The sequence below is a fragment of the Papaver somniferum genome, chromosome 1 (assembly GCF_003573695.1).
Source record: "Papaver somniferum cultivar HN1 chromosome 1, ASM357369v1, whole genome shotgun sequence".
Lineage (NCBI taxonomy): Eukaryota > Viridiplantae > Streptophyta > Magnoliopsida > Ranunculales > Papaveraceae > Papaver > Papaver somniferum.
Window position 1 is genome coordinate 239,039,966 of NC_039358.1, and position 16,681 is coordinate 239,056,646.

General features: G+C 35.9%; 4 protein-coding genes across 4 annotated transcripts; 2 read left to right on the forward strand and 2 right to left on the reverse strand.

The window, feature by feature from the left end:
* The first annotated feature begins 5,876 nt into the window (after positions 1–5,876).
* On the forward strand, positions 5,877–6,602 carry LOC113273915 (F-box protein At3g07870-like). Its single transcript, XM_026523487.1, has one exon. It carries the CDS (start codon positions 5,877–5,879, stop codon positions 6,600–6,602), a length of 726 nt encoding a protein of 241 aa, XP_026379272.1.
* A 744-nt stretch (positions 6,603–7,346) lies between these two features.
* LOC113273927 (uncharacterized mitochondrial protein AtMg00310-like) lies at positions 7,347–7,730 on the forward strand. Its single transcript, XM_026523496.1, has one exon. The coding sequence runs from the start codon at positions 7,347–7,349 to the stop codon at positions 7,728–7,730; it is 384 nt and encodes a 127-aa protein (XP_026379281.1).
* A 113-nt stretch (positions 7,731–7,843) lies between these two features.
* LOC113273937 lies at positions 7,844–11,491 on the reverse strand. The gene is made up of 6 exons (XM_026523505.1): positions 11,056–11,491; positions 10,359–10,854; positions 10,009–10,081; positions 9,643–9,832; positions 9,177–9,232; positions 7,844–7,975 (listed from the first exon to the last, which is right to left on the reverse strand). Exons 1-6 carry the CDS (start codon positions 11,489–11,491, stop codon positions 7,844–7,846), a joined length of 1,383 nt encoding a protein of 460 aa, XP_026379290.1.
* A 3,798-nt stretch (positions 11,492–15,289) lies between these two features.
* Positions 15,290–16,111, reverse strand: LOC113273947 (S-norcoclaurine synthase 1-like). The gene is made up of 2 exons (XM_026523508.1): positions 15,771–16,111; positions 15,290–15,537 (listed from the first exon to the last, which is right to left on the reverse strand). Exons 1-2 carry the CDS (start codon positions 16,015–16,017, stop codon positions 15,290–15,292), a joined length of 495 nt encoding a protein of 164 aa, XP_026379293.1. The 5' UTR covers positions 16,018–16,111.
* Between the last annotated feature and the right edge of the window lie 570 nt (positions 16,112–16,681).

Here is a 16,681-nt window from a genome sequence, read left to right on the forward strand (position 1 = left end):
GGGGGCGTTTGGACCGGGTGAAAAGTGGCTTCTTTTTTTTCTACCTTTATAAGTCTCGAAGGAATATTTTCGAGGCTCTTATGGATTCAAATATCTTACGATGAAGAATTGAAGATAGGGGACCTAATTCATAAGAGAAATATCAAAATACTTTTAACCTATTAAATATTTAAACCTAAAATCTAATTCATTAGGCCTATTTCTACGCATATAGCAAACATCAGATTTTGGCATATATACACCCACTATGGGTATGCCAAACTCATATGCCTATATGTCAATTATAACATGTAGGCATACACGACAGAGTTTCCAGCGAGTGATAGAGTTTCCATCACTAGATGGTCAAATTATCGCTCGTTGGTCATTCCAGTGCCAGGGCTAGTCATTATATCGCGCGCCGACTTGATCATCGCCCATTAATTTCGCATCCAAAGGCTGGTATTCCCCCTCTATATATACCCATTTTAACTCACACCATTTCCACTTCAAATTGGTTTCATTATGCCTAGTGCTCGCATAACCGAAGTGGATTCCACTCGAGAAGAAGAAATTTCTCTAATTCGATGTTGGGTTTCGATTGCAAGAGATAAAGATTTCAATTTAGAGGCTTTTAACTTATGGGATACTGTGTTTCAAAGGATTATGACTTTAAATCACGTAATTTCAAGAAGAACAAATGAGTGTCTTCAAAATTGTTATTGTTTCATCAATAACGATGTGAGAAAGTATCAGCAAATTATGTGGTTGATAAAAGGGGATAATCTTGGGTTGTCAACTGAAGAACTAAAACCTAGAGATCATACAAAATTTACCGGAGACAACAAAAGATGGTTTAATCACGACGAATGTTATGAAATCTACAAAGTTCACGTGCAGGGATTTAATTTTTAAGTATTGTGTTATGCAATTAAGGTTAATTTTTAATAAAATGTAAAACTAGTTTCTATTTGTATATTAGTCTAAAATATAGTTTCCATTAATTAAAATAAAAAGATAACATTTGAAATATTTAAACTAAATTACGTGCATAAACTACTCATTTCCTTGACCATTTCCTTCTTGACCAAAGACCCAATTGCCCGCATTTTCTGGATCAAGAGTGTTGTTCTACATATCAGTTAGCGATCCGGTTTGAGACTCACTTGGTGATTGTGTCTCATCATAATCACCATAACCTTGATAAATAATGGGTTCAGGGCGCATGAGAACATGATACAAATCTTGAAATGCGTGTTGTTGATATGTTGGAGGAGTTTGCTGCAACATTTTCCATTTATTTACTAATAACCAATTTAGTTTGTTAAATGGAAGTAAGTTTCCAGCACACGGAATTCTCGTTAACATGTACAAATCTATCGGTGTAACTCCTATTAATAACAATTATTCATAATTAGAGTTTGTTGAAATTTATAGAACAAAATACATAACCTAAAAATTTAATTACTAGAAAAAACTGACTTGCCGCATTCAAAGTCTTTGAAAAAGAACGTGTTTGTAGTATTCCACCATCGTTCTAATATAACTTGAACTCCTTGAGTCTTGTGGTTTCTAGGTTGTATATAATATAAATGTCGCCAAGGATATGTTCGGACTCTCTCTTGAACAACAGGGGGGAGTAACTGAAAAATCGTACGGAACTCAGACCATCCACCTCTTAGATTTATTGAATAACTTCACTCCGGATGGTCAAATATGTGATTAGAGAACACACCATCACCGACTACTTGTCTAACATTTTCAAACTCATCATCTTTATCCACAACAAAACTTAATCCACTGGCTGGGGTACTAGTAGATCCTTTGACTTTTCTGTTTCTTTTTTTTTTCTCACTCGCCATATTTGTTTAAGAAGTAAAAGGAAAGATAATTTGTTAAAGAACGGGGGAGCAGAGAAAAGTTGAGAAGGGAAGAATAAGTAAAAAGTGTGAAGAATAGATGAACAAGGTGCGTTATTTGTAGGCGTTAGAAAGTCGAACATTGGCGATATTGATTATAACGCCAGCACTTTATCGCTGACGATATTGTCAATAACGCTCGCTAGAAACTCGGCCGCCCAGTGGTTTTCCCATAGTGGCACAATTGGTATGCCATGCAACCTGGTATGCCAAACAGGTTTTTTTGGCACATGCATAGAAATAGTCCTTAGAGAAATTTGTTTTCATTCCTCGCCTTTAACTCTTTCATCTTCTTCTTCCTTATCACCTTCATCGCCTATTTCTTCGATTAATCATCAATTCTCAAAATGATTCATCATCGATTAACAAAAAATAATCCACCCACAATGACTTCAATAAGGTAAAAAAAAAAAAACTCATCTTATTTTATTGGTTTTATTGCATGAATGCTTAGATTCGATCCAATTATGTTTTTGAAAAAACAGTTACAGAACTGTCTACAGTTCGGAGTTCTTATTTTCAAACCGTAGGCAGTGTTTAGGGTTTGAAAAAATCATAATTCCAAATCGTAGATTTAATTGATACATACGGTTTGGAAAATTCATACTTCCAAACTGTATGTTTAACTGACTTTGCACACGATTTGTTTTTCAAACGGTTGGTTAATTCTTAAGTGAAAAAATTGAAACTTGAATTCCCACCGTAGGTTCATAATTCAAACCGTAAGCATTGTTTACGGTTTGAAAAACTCATAATTCCAAACCTTTGGTTTAACTAAATTTGCATACAGTTTGGAAAATGCATACTTCCGAACCGTATGGTTAACTGATTTTGCATACGGTGTTTTTTCTCAACCGTAAGTTATCTACAGTTCGGAGTTCTTAATTTGCAAACCGTATACTCTGTATTCAAAAATCCTACGGTTTGAAACATTCATACTTCCATACCGTTATGTCTACCTACGGTTGGGTCGATAAATAATCCTAACTATGGATTGGGTTAAGGTTCGATTTTGGGGGTTTTCAAAAGCAAAAATAAGTGATGCGTTTTCTTAGTTTTTTCTTTTTATGATCGCCATCTTCATCGCGATGGAGAAGAAGAATAACAGGTTTTTTTTTATCATCATCTTCATCATGATGAAATTATGATTATCATTTTCATTATGATTTATTAATGAAAAGAGAAGGAGAAGATAATAGATTTAGATTTTTTTTGTTTATGATCATCATCTTCATCATGATGAAATTATGATTTCATGTTCTTCATAACACTAATAATTGAGGGTATTTTAGCCATTAATAAAAGTAGTAGTATAAGGGTTTTTTGAGTTTAGTATTTCATGACCCGAATTTGTCATTTTGTGAGCCCTCAATGTTTGGAGCCCCTATAATAGGTCTCTTTTTTTTTTTAATCTCGAAAAGTCAAAATTCAGCTTGGGAACTCGATATCAGGTAAGAAGCACTCAATGGGAATTCATGCAAATTTTTTGTAAACAATTTAACATTAATGCTCCCTGGGTGCTTCATAGAAGATCTTAATATAACTTTGCATGTTGACGAAAGGATCAATAGTACAGGTGGTATTTCCTTTAATGATAAATTTGTCCAAATAATAGAAAATGCTGGTCTTAGTGATTTAGGCTATACTGGTTATCCATATACTTGGACCAGTAATAGGCATGAAACTAGAAAGATCAGAACTAGACTTGATAGGGTTTTAACCAATGCTGATTGGTTGTTGTCTTTTCCAGATGCTAACCTTAAACACTTGCCTTTCATATGATCACACCATTGTCCTATTTTTCTTGATTTGTCACCTAATGATATCTCTAGCTCTAGAAATTGGAATTTTTTTCAATGCTGGTTACGTGAAAACTCTTGTAAAAAGCAGATTGCTAATGCTTGGTAAAAGCATGTCAATGGTACAGCGGGTTATGTGTTAGATAAAAATCTCAGTGAAACTAGATGCACTCTATCAAGATAGAACAAGGAACTTTTGGGAATATACAAAGCAACATCAAAGCCTTACAGCATAAACTGTTGACACTTCAACAACCAAATGCAATGGCAGACAACACACAAAAGTTGCACGAAGTGGAAAAGCAAATAGAAGAATGGCATCATAGAGAAGAGGGTTTCACAGGCAGAAATCTAGAGAAACAATGTTCACATAATTGGATCAGAATACAAAACATTTCCACTTGCATGCAAATAAAAGGAAAGATAGGAACATGATTGAATCACTAAAAGGCTCAGATGACAGCTGGTGTAGTGGAAAAGAAAAACTGAAGCAGTTACTAAATTCCCATATAAGTGAAATAATGTCAACAACTAATCCACCATCCAACAACAATTTGCTCGACTTACTGCAACCTTGCATATGTGATGAAGACAATGCAACACTGAAAAAGATCCCTGATGAAGCAGAGATATCTATAACGTTCAAGATGATGCAGCCATGAAAATCACGAGGTCCGGATGACTTTCCGCTTGGATTTTTTCAAACTCAATGGCCAACAGTTAAGGATGATGTTATTAAGATGGTACAAAGTTTTTTTTTTCCAGTGGGAAAATGTTGAGAGAACAAGGAACAAAATAAACTTATGTTTAATTCCAAAATGCTATCTACCTCAATCACCCGGAGATTATAGGTCGACTGCACTGTGAAATACTACTTATAAGTTGATTACAAAGATCCTTGCCATTCGTTTAAATCTTCACCCTGATAAATTCATCCCTCCAATGCAGGCGGCCTATGTACCTGGAAGACAAATCAACGACAATATTACACTTGCTCGGGAAATATTACATTCTATTATAGCCATACTATTCGGTGTGTGCTTGTCCTTCACAGAGATAGCTTCACCGCTTCCAAGCAACATTAGGTCAAGATCCGTGAGCTCTAAACTCTAGAAAAAGATTTTCTGGAGCCCTCGTTCACAAAGAATATCACCAAATCCGCGGGTAAAATAGGATAATTTTTCAGCGTTAGATTTGACGAAGCAGTGTTGAATAAGAAGTTCAATATACTCTTCTCGATTTTTGCTGTTCACAATAATGCGGTTACCTCCAGGACAGAGCTCCACCACTCTCCTTGATCCAAAATTTTCAAACTCCCTTGCGAATGTCAATCCCAAAGCATCTGAGTCCACAAAATCAGCATCCACGTTTAGGGATTTTGGCAAACTCCTAATTCTTTAGAGTCTAGTTCGACTCCAAATCAATCTGATAGTAAAGGATTAAGGGTAATCCTACACATGATAAAGATCATCTAAAGTCTAGGTCGACAATGGATCTAATTGCTGGAATTTTTAGAGCAACTCCATGTGATGTCTAAGAATTTATGACCAATTCTAAACATGAAAAGATGTCACCTAATATTCTATTTTGACTATAGGCTTACATATCTAGAATTATGGGCAATTCTTGGACCAAATTTATAATTTGTTTAACACCAAATTTAATCCGGAAATTTGCAAAGATTTGAAGACAAATCGATTGAAATATATGATTTTAGTGAATGATTTAATTTAATCATAGATCCGTAATTTAGATCTAAATTAACTCAACAGAAATAGAGGTTAATGTGTCAATTATTATTTTTGAAAATGGGTCTAATGTGGGAGGGAATTCCACTTTATACCCACACTTTGATTTATCCCAGTTAGAAAATTATTAGATTGCCAGAAAAAAACCCATTAACTCAATAGAAACCATTATTTTTGGCCTGAGATTTGAGAAGAGAGAAGAGAGAGAAAATTTGCTTCTGGATATCAAAATTTACAGTCCACTTCTCAAAACACCCACCGAGGACTAGATCTAGAATATTTTCGGGGTTATATTATCGGAAACCCACTTGAATTTTGGAATCGGTTGAATTTAGAAACGGGGAAACAGTATAGGACCGGGAATTGAAGGAATAGTTTATATATATATATATTTAGGTGGTTGACGGGAGATTTAGATTTATAACTTTGCAATGGAGAAACTCCCTAGAGAAATCGAAGTAGATATTTTTTCACGGTTACCGGGTGAAACTCTGTTACCTTCCAAACGAGTATGCAAGACCTGGCGAGATCTATTCCTTGATAACCATTTTATTGATGTTCATCTACGTCGTCAATTTATAGGATTTGAAGACAAAGAAGATCATCCATACTACCATAAGGGGGGTTCTTCTTCTTGTTCCAGTAACAATAAAGATGATGCTGAGGTGAGTTTTCTTATTCTGGGAGATTGGCATGATAAAAGTCAAAACAAATCATTTTATTATGGTAATTATTCCAATGAGAAACAGCAGTTCACTTGTAAGAAGCTGAAAGCAGAGGGCAATAAACTTTTTGCACCCAATTCGAATTATTCCGTCGTTGGCTCATGCAACGGCCTGATTTGTTTCTCGACATCTCATATTTCTAAGTTATTCGTCAGCAATGATCCTGTTTGTGTATGTAATCCCATCACAGGAGAAGTGTTCAATCTTCCAAACTTCATCCCTAACCGTCAACCGGAAGACCAAACAACTACTGTTAATATCGCATCTGGATTTGGTTTCGTTCCTTCAACTAATGAATACAAGGTTGTTAGAATTTGCTACTATAGATGTACTGACAGGTCTATGGACTGGGTGCCCTTAGAGGTCCAGGTATGTACACTTGACGAAGAAGGGATATATGATATGTCGAAGGCTTTCGACCGAGTTGAATGACCTTATCTAGTGCTATAATGAAGAGGCTTGGTTTTAATAATAAGTGGTGCAATCTTATTTATGAATACATCAGTACCTCTGAGATTCAAATTTTGATGAATGGTTCACCGTGTCAGGATTTCAAACCCACTCGTGGAATTCGGCAAGGAGATCCAATTTCACTGTACCTTTTTCTGCTTACAATGGAGGTCTTCACAAGATCCCTTGCGCAGGCAGAACTCTAAGGAAAGATTGAAGGCATCAAGATAGCAAGGAAGGCTCCACAAGTCTCTCATTTGCTGTTCGCGGATGATTGTATGCTGTTTGTGAAAGCAGATATTCATAGTTCAAACAATCTTATATCAGTGATTAACTCCTTCACTGAAATATCTGGCCAGTAAATAATTTTTCAAAATTCAGCAGTATACTTCTCAAGAAATGATCATCCTAGACATGAAAGAACTCTACCGAGAAGTTTAAAAGTCAAGAAGATGAGTTTGGATGAAACATACTTACGTATTCCACTTTTTATGAACAGGAAGAAGACATATTCGTTTTCTTCTCTTATTGGAAAGATGAAACATAGACTAACCAAGTGGAGAGGAAAGTTTGTGAATCAAGAAGGTCGTTCTATTTTGGTTAAGCATATATACTGATCAATGCTATCCCTTCACATAGCATGAGTATTTTTAAGATCCCAGATGCGACAATCAAGGATATGGATAAAGTACAACGTGATTTTTGGTGGAACAAACATGAGAAGAAATGTTTTTACTTCATTGGATAGCCAAGAGTATGCAACAAGAAAGTAGAGGGTGGAATGGTTTTCGTGACATCAAATGCTTCAACCTAGCACTTCTTGCAAAAACACCTTGGAGATTGTGTCATTCTACAAAACAATTATGGGGTTCAGCCCTTAAGGAGAGCTATTTTCCGACTACTTCAGCTTCACATGTGAAAGAAGGAAAAAAATCATCATGGGCATGGCAGAGTATACAAGGAAAGATAAGTTTTGTTCAAAAATTCAGTTTCTCGATCCTAGGTAGCGGGAAGAACATCTTAATATGGCAAGATAATTGGGTTACTGGAATGCAATCCCCACCAAAGCCAGCAGGGGACTTTCAGAGATTTTCTATTGCAGAGCGTTAGTGAAGGGGTTATCTGGAGTTAAAGTTGGAAGGGTTTCTTGCAACTTTCAAGGCCCGCCTATGTACTGTACTCGGATTGTCAGCACGTATATGGTACTTCAGTGCTTGGGAAAATTACATACCATGAAGAGCAATAGCATGGTCCTTGGGTGTATCCATAGTCCACGTATACACCCAAGCAAGTATGGCGATTAATGTAACCCACTTGAGATAACGCATAGCAAGTATGGCGATTACGCTCGACTGCTGCACGAAATGATTAAGTAACTTGCAATTTACAACAGGGTAATGGCAGGAAAAGCACAATAAAGAAAAAACTACGTTATGGCCTTTACACAGAACATTTTCAGTTTAGGAAAACTGTTCCAGAGTTTCATGGTATCTTTATTGCTTAATCAAATTCCATACATCAACTGGTTTCCTTTTGAATTGCAAAGAAATTTATAAATCATATACATTCGCTTTCGAATGTTTCATGTTAGCATCTTCTCAGATTCAATTTTGAGCGTGTCATAACTTGGTCTTGTAACCAAACTGTGGTCTCTCTGCCTGCGGAGTTCTTGTTAATTGAATAATAGCCCTCAACTGCAACACCAAACAAAACTACATAAATAATCTAAACCAATTTGAGGCATCAAAAGAAAGGAGACTAAAACTCAAGAAGATGGATATTCAATTCAGAATTAGGACTGTGTAATCCAGAGAGACGACACAATTATATCTTCACACATACGCTGCGCACACCTACGACAAGATAATCATGGCAGATTTCAAGAAAAATTCAAGAAAGAATATCACGCCAATATCTAGAAATAGATTTCAATATATTCTACACGTTATCACAGGTAAAAAGGAAACTAAATTGGGAGAGAAAGAGAGAGGGTACGTACCTGCTACACCATCATCAGATTACGTAAGTCATCAATATCAGATGGATCTATATCACCGCCGATACAACTCCCTGAATCCTTTATGAAAATGGAGCTTGATTTAGATTGCAAATGTCATAGATCAGAAGGCCTCACATCAATACGTGTCTTGGATGAGTAGCATTCCAATCCAGTAAAACATACATAAATCACTCGAATACAAAAAGTTTAGAATTCCAGACTAAAGCTTAAATAAAATTCAGATGCAGCATCAGCAATGTACGACAAGGTAATGACAGGAAAAGCAAGATAAAGAAAAAACTATGTTATGGCATTTACACAGTATATGTTCAGCTTCAGCTTAGTTTCAGCGTTTCATGGTATCTTTATTGTTTTATCAAATTCCACCACACTGGTGTTCTTTTGAATTACAAAAAGAAATTTATAAATCATATGGATTCAGCAGCTTTTGGTTAGGCCAGATTTTAAGATTGGATGTTCTTGTCCCTTCTTTGGCTGACCAAATTTTTGTCAGACCCAATTTTGAGATTGTGAAATATATAACTTGGTCCGCTGACCAAACTGTGGCTTCTGCGGCCTGCAGAGGTCTTGTCAGTTGCAAAAGAGGCATCAACTGCAGCACAAAAAAGAATAAACCAAAATAAGCAAAACCAATTTGAAGCAACAATTAATCAAAAGAAAGAAGACTTCGGCTCAAGAAGATGACAAATCTATTAAGAACTAAGTCTGAAATTCAGAGACAGGACACAACACTAAATCTTGGCACCTATGGCAAGAGTATATGTATAGATAATCAAGCAAATTTCGACAAGAATACAAGATGGACATCAAGCCATCAGAAATAGGTACCAATATTTCATTAGATTCTACACATTAGCAAAGGAAACTAAATGGCAAGAGAGATAGAGAGGGGGGTAAAATCAACATAGAGACTTTTAAGAGACGGTAAGGATTTCAGATCATAGGTTAAAGACTTCTTCACTTGGGGGCAATTGAAGATGAATATTTTTTGAAGAGAAGTACATCTCCCTAAATCTGGCAGATGCTTAAGAACCGGACAATCTATTAATTGCAATTTCTTAAGACAGTCAAAGTAAATCTCAGTTCCGAACAGAGCAACCTCATTCCTGTTATCATTCTCATCACCATCATTTATTTGAAAGCCTTGGAACTTGTTGCAGTTAGCAACTTTCAGTTTACGAAGATTACGTAGCTGCATTATGCTTATTGGAAATGATTTAACTCCTCTATATTTTCTAGAATAATCAATTTGAGAGAAGTTTGGATTCCAAGAATTGAGGTTACTAACTGGAGGTCCACATCATCCAATGTCAACTGCTCCAGAGAAGTAAATGAATGGATCTTAGTCAAATTTCTGTAGCCACTTACCATCAGAAGCTGAAGGCAGGGAGCGGAAGACACAATTCTTCCAGAAGGACCATACGAGTATGATAAAGTTCGACTAAAGAAGAAAATCCACCAATATTCAAACTCTTAATGCACATGCTTCTAAGAATAAGAAAATTAAGTCGTGGGAGTTGTCCAATGGATGCTGGAAGTTGTTTTATTCCTGGGCAGTAAGAAAGTTCTAACTGTTGCAAATTTGGAAGAGAAGACACAGCACACATCCACTTGGGAAGGTTCAAACCAATGAAGTGAGTCAGAGTTAACTATCTCAAACTAGTGTGAGGTTGTAGAGCTTCACTTAAATGATTAATTTATAGGACTTCTGGTCCCACCTCAGATCCACATCTTCTGGTGCATCCCAATGTAGTTGCAGTACGCGCAGGTTCTGTTTTTCCTTCAAATTCACTCTCTCAGCATCTATTGGGTCTTTCACATTATTGAGATTACAAAGATATAACTTCTCAAGGAGGTTTAGATTTCCGAATTCTTCAACACCATCATCACATTCAGGCATATCGATGTCTTTATCTCTTACCCAGTAAGACAGCTTCCGAAGGAAAACTAAATTTCCTATACCCACTGGTGCGCAACCAGTTAAATAATAAAATCTTCTCAGATTTATCCAATTCTTTACCTCTTTGGGAGGCCCAGACAACATAAGATTTACATCCTCAAGATTGCTGAGATAAGCGAAGGACTCAGGTAATATTTTGGTCTCAGTACCTTTTAGATCAACAGAACGCAGTTGTGTCAAGGCTCCAAACTCTTCGGGTAATGTTTCTAATAAAGGGCAATTCACGAAACAAAATATCCTCAAATTATTAAGACCTGTCACAAACTCAGGTAGGTTTCTAAATTGTTACAATTGTTGACATTTAGTGTCTGCAGACTACAGAGGTCAGCGATGAAAGCTGGTATATTTTCTATAGGGTTAAATTACATATCAAGATACCTTAGATGTTTCAAACCAGTGACAGAATCAGGAAAGGATTTTACAGGAGATTTCAAGGTGTTTTAACTTTTTCAAACATTGGATGTTTGAAAGAAGATTTTCAACACATTCTATTCCAGTGAAGATCAACGTCTCCAGATTATACAGGTTACTGATGGATCCATCATAAACAACTTCAGTAAGATTGAGAGAGGAGAGGTAAAGATATCTTAAATGTCTAAACTTCAAACTTAAATAAGGAGGCTTTGTGATGGCGATATCTGACGAATCACACACATGTAATACGCGTAATTGCTTATTTTTTGAGAATATAATAGGGTCAACCTTAGAATCTTCAAGCACGAAAACGGTCCTCAACTTCTTTGCACTACTTAAGCTTTTTAGAAATGTTGGTGGTAAGTCTTTATCAATTTTTAATTGTAACCGACGACCTTTAGAAATATCATTGGACTCACTTACTTTAAGAGGTAGCAATTCATTATCCCCGAAAACATTCTTCGCAAGATCATGCATCTTGCAGGTCTTTATGACACCTACTTTGCTCCTTTTCAAATTATGAAAATTAGAGCTCCACACCAGACTTTCGAATCATTCGTTCCCGAAGTCTTCGAGAGAACTTTTGTTCTCAACTTTGAATAGTTGAATAAACCCTTCTGCCATCCAAAGTTGAACAAGAATTTCTCTTTTGATCTCCCAATTCTTGGGAAAGATTGAACAATAAGAGATGGCAGGTTATCATTGTTAGAATTTCAGCAACTAAACATGATTACTTTAGGCTAAGCATGAAACATGAATCTTTATTTGGCTTCCATGTTTAGAAAGGTTTACTTTATGCTGACTTTACTGAATGTTTAAAATCTTCTATTCTATAACTAGATAGCTCACAATCATAAAATGATATAATTAGGTACATGTTGGAGAAAATAAGTTTTAATTAAAAGATTTTATGGTCTTGGTATGGTTTGATCTAATGACTTAAGGGTTTAAGGATACTCACTCATTTTTGGATGAATGAAGTGGAACCTTTAGTCCCACATTGTTGAAAACTAAAGAGGAGCTCCACTAAAAATACATATTTTGACCCATGCGATATGCACGTATACCATGCACCAAGTCCCTTTCCTACACGGATTTATTTTTGGGAGAATTTTTTTCTTTAGGAATTTAATTCCAAAATTATTTTTTAAGAGTTTTACTTGTGGGAAATTCCTTTTACGAGTTTTACTTGTTTTTGAAGAAAACAAAAACCTAACTTGATTTGCAAGTATCTCATCATATAAATATGACTCGAAATTATGTTTTAAAAACACACACAAGCAGCGACTATCTCTAGGTCAACTTTTCTTCTTCTTCTTCTTATATTTTGTGCGGCGTTTTACTTCCATCCTTGTTGTTGAGTTCAAGAGTGGGTAACTTGCGTTGTGCTAACTCAAGTTATATCGGGCAGTCTTATCCTGGACACATCTTCGCACGTTGGGGTTTAGCATTACTTCAGAGTATACCCGCGAACTAATGTGTTAAGGACAGCTTGTTGAACCTGTGATTCTGCCCCATCAATTTGTTCGTGGTAGAGTTGTTTGATACTTTTCTTTATATTTATTGTTTGATACATCTGACGTTTCTTCTATTGTTGCAAGATTCCAACAGTACATACCTTAGATTATAGGATAAATATGATGTTAACCGAAAGGAATGAAAAACTGTAGTACCAGGGAACTTTTCTTGCTTAGTAAACTTCCAATTCTATCTCCTCTTATCTTTTAATGATGGTATAAACTTTAGTTATATAAGAGGCTAGAGTGGAGTCCACCTCATGCTTCACAGGGACAAGTGTCTTTTAACCTGCCATCATCAGTTGAAGAACAGTCCAATAACAACGCTCATAACCCTGTATGCCACATGTAATGGTCAAGAGATTTCTTGACCATTGCAGATAACTTTCATACATAAACTGTACTTTAAATTGTCTGATTAGGATTACACTAATTCAACTTAGTTAAACCAAAACTTAATTTATTGCTAAACCAAAATAAAGCTAACATTCTCCCACTTTTGGTCAGCAACAAATTCTTTATGAATTTGAAAACACTTAAGAGAAAACTTGGATTAGATAGCATTAAATAATGTAGGCGGCCACCTATTGAATTTAAAAAAAAACTACAATCCCAATCAGTAGAGTAAGATTATGAAGACCCTTATCCTTAATTCAAACAGCATATTAAAAACGACTATAGAGACTTAAGCACCACTTAAATGATGCATAGGCCATTTCCATAATCAGAAATCTAGACGGTCCATTGTCATTAAGTTAATATTTTTAGCTGGCATATACATTTAGTGTTGTCATCTGCAAAAACAGAACCTTATTATGTCTCAATTAAGAGACTAAAACAAAGCATATAGAAAGAGCACATAAAACAACAACATGTTGATATGCAAATTGAAGTAGTTGATTATATAACATATAACCACAGCATACAAGCTTCAGTAAAAACTTAAAAGATATCAACAACACCTATAGAAAACACATGTTCTTTAAACACTTTAGGACTCAAACCTTTCGTTATTGGATCTGCAATAATACGATCAGTCGAAATATGAGAAATATCAATTTCTCGTTCCTTGATTTTACGCTTTACCAGGAAATACTTAACATCTATATGTTTTACTATTCCTTTTCCTTGATTGTCTTTCGAAAAACTTATTGCTGCTTGGTTATCACAGTAAAACTTCATAAGTCTGGATACTAAGTCTACAACTTGCAAACCCCTCATAAAGTTTTTTAACCAAACAACATGAGTAGTCGCCTCATAACAAGCAATATACTCTGCCTCCATTGTAGACTGAGCTTGTATTGGTTGTTTAGCACTTTTCCATGAAACAGCACCATTAGCGAACATGAAAACATAGCGTGAAGTAGATTTCAGATTATCCGAGCCCATAAAATCAGAATCAGAATAACATACAACTTCTAACTCTTTCGATCTTCTGTAAACAAACTGAAAATGCTTTGTTCGCTGCAAGTATCGAAACACTTTCTTTACTGCCTTCCAATGAGCTTCACCTGGATTGTGCTGATAACATCCCAACATACCAACAACGAAACTCAAATCTGGACGGGTGCAAATCATGGCATACATCAAGCTTCCGACAGCCGATGCATACCGTTTTGAGTCAAGTCGACTCCTTTCCAGATCTGATTTAGGACACTGTAGTTTATTGATAATGTCACCTTTAACAATAGGATCACTTGCTGCACAGTTATGCATGTCAAATCTTTTCAGAATCTTCTTCATATAAGCTTCTTAAGATAAGCCCAATAAACCTCTCTTTCTATCGCGACTTATCTTAATACCTAGGACATAGGAAGCTTCTCCTAAGTCTTTCACCTCAAAATTAGTCGAGAGGAAATTCCTAGTGTCATGTAGCATATGAATATTATTAGTAGCCAGCAAGATATCATCGACGTATAAAATCAAAAGGATAAACTTGCTCCCACTAGTTTTCAGATATATGCACCTGTCAAGCGCGTTTTCAACAAAACTGAACGAAGTTATCACTTGATCAAATTTCAGATACCACTGCCTAGAAGCCTGTTTCAACCCGTAAGGAGATTTCTTTAAACAACATACTTTTCCCTCTTGTTTCTGAGACGTCAAACCTTTCGGTGGCAGCATATAAATCTTCTTATCAAGTTCACCATTCAAAAAAGCTGTTTTGACATCCATTTGAAACAATTCAAGATCAAAATGAGCTACCAGGGCCATTATTACTCTTAAAGAATCCTTCTTAGAAACTAAAGAGAAAGTTTCTTCGTAACCGACACCTTCTTCTTGTGTATAACCCTTGGCTACACGTCTGGACTTGTATATTTCGATCCTCCCATCAACATTCCTTTCGATTTTAAAAATCCATTTACAACCGACTGTCGTCGCACCTTCAGGAAGATCTTCCATATCCCATACTCCATTCTTTTCCATTGATTGCAGCTCCGTTTAACAAGCTCTCTGTCTTGTTTTAGCATAAAACACGCTAAAACACCCACTGCCACGATTTATTTATTGTCCGGCACTCCGGCCGAGTAATTCTACTACGACAGGAGTACAATACAGATATATTCACATATGGGATGTGAATTATTTAGCAACTAGAAAAACATAAAGCAACAATGCAAACAAAGCAAGAAAATTAAAAGAAGGCTACGATTTCACTAGCTAATGGCTTCACACTGGTGTAGAAAAAGCCGCCAAGTTTCATCGTTGCTATACATCATTACCAACAGACAACGCTATATTTGCCGAATCATCAATCTTACATCGGAACGAGACCCTCGATGCTGATGAGTGTGTTAACTTTATCAGCAAGATGATCAGGAACTTCATATTCTGTTGTGGATCTGATGATACATGAATTGGGACCGGTACTTATGATTTTGAACATATCTGTGTAAGATGTCACACCCATGGCTAGGTACCCTCCGGAAACTTGTTGCATCACCTTCAAACGATGAACATGATCTATTTTCGTGAACATCTCTTTGTATGTACGTGGCACCGACCCTGAGCCAAGTGATCAGAACATTCAAGGATAAAAATTAATATTAGACCATCAATCATCTGTATAACTAAGAATATATACGAAAGAAAAGCGGCTATTACAGTAGTACGATGGTAAACTCACTAGGAGATGAACCTGACTTCAAAACTAACAAAAATTCGTCAGCAACATATTCTTCACCGATCAAAAAGATAGATGTACATGTGGATTAAAATATTGTCTGACCAAAACTTACCGGGAGGAAAAACAATGCGACAGACGGTACCGACGCCACCATTTCCTTCTAGAATATCGATCCGTTCGAAAACTTCTGGTAGTAACTTAACGATAAGGCTAGGCAGATCTTTAGAACTGTAAACATTCCATATAGATCTGGCTGATAAATCAACATCTATCTCGTTTATAAGTTTGTACCTCATTGCACTTGATTCTTTTCCCATCAAGAACACAAGAAACAACACAAAAACGATTTCTTTCCTCATTTTTTCTATTCTAGTACTTGGTCTTGAACGCTACTAACTTCAAGATACTAATTTTGGATATGTATTAAAATTATGTGCTCGAAGTTGCAATCTATATAGGATTTCAAATGTACTAAAATGTGCATTTACGTAGAAAGCATTAAATCTTTTTCTTTTTCGATTTTCTTTTTCCTTTTTCACTCACCAAGCTGTTTCTCTGGACCGTGTGAATTCGTTATGGGTTTCATTTCTAGCCAATCACAACTGATTTGAAACTATAGGCTTGGTTGTTGGTGTTGCTGTACCAATTTGATTGGATGAGTTTAATGTAGGCTTGGTTGTTGGTGTTGCTTTACCAAATCCAGTCTAACCGAACTGTGTTGTTGTGGCCACTATCATGAGTTCCAAAATAACTGAATTAGCCAATAGAGTTCGGTTTTTCGCAAAAAAATTTAAAACTACAAAGTAACCGAACTTAGCCAATAGAGTTTGGTTGATTCCCAAAAAATACTTTTAACCGAACTCCTTGTATTAGAACAACAAAAGTCCATAAGTTCGGTTCCTTCGCATAATAAGGATATCACCGAACTTTAGTTTACGAAAATAATGAGAAATCCACAAGTTCGGTTCGTTCGCAAAAATGTTAAGTTTTCTTTGTAACCGAACTCTAACTTTGAAATTTCAT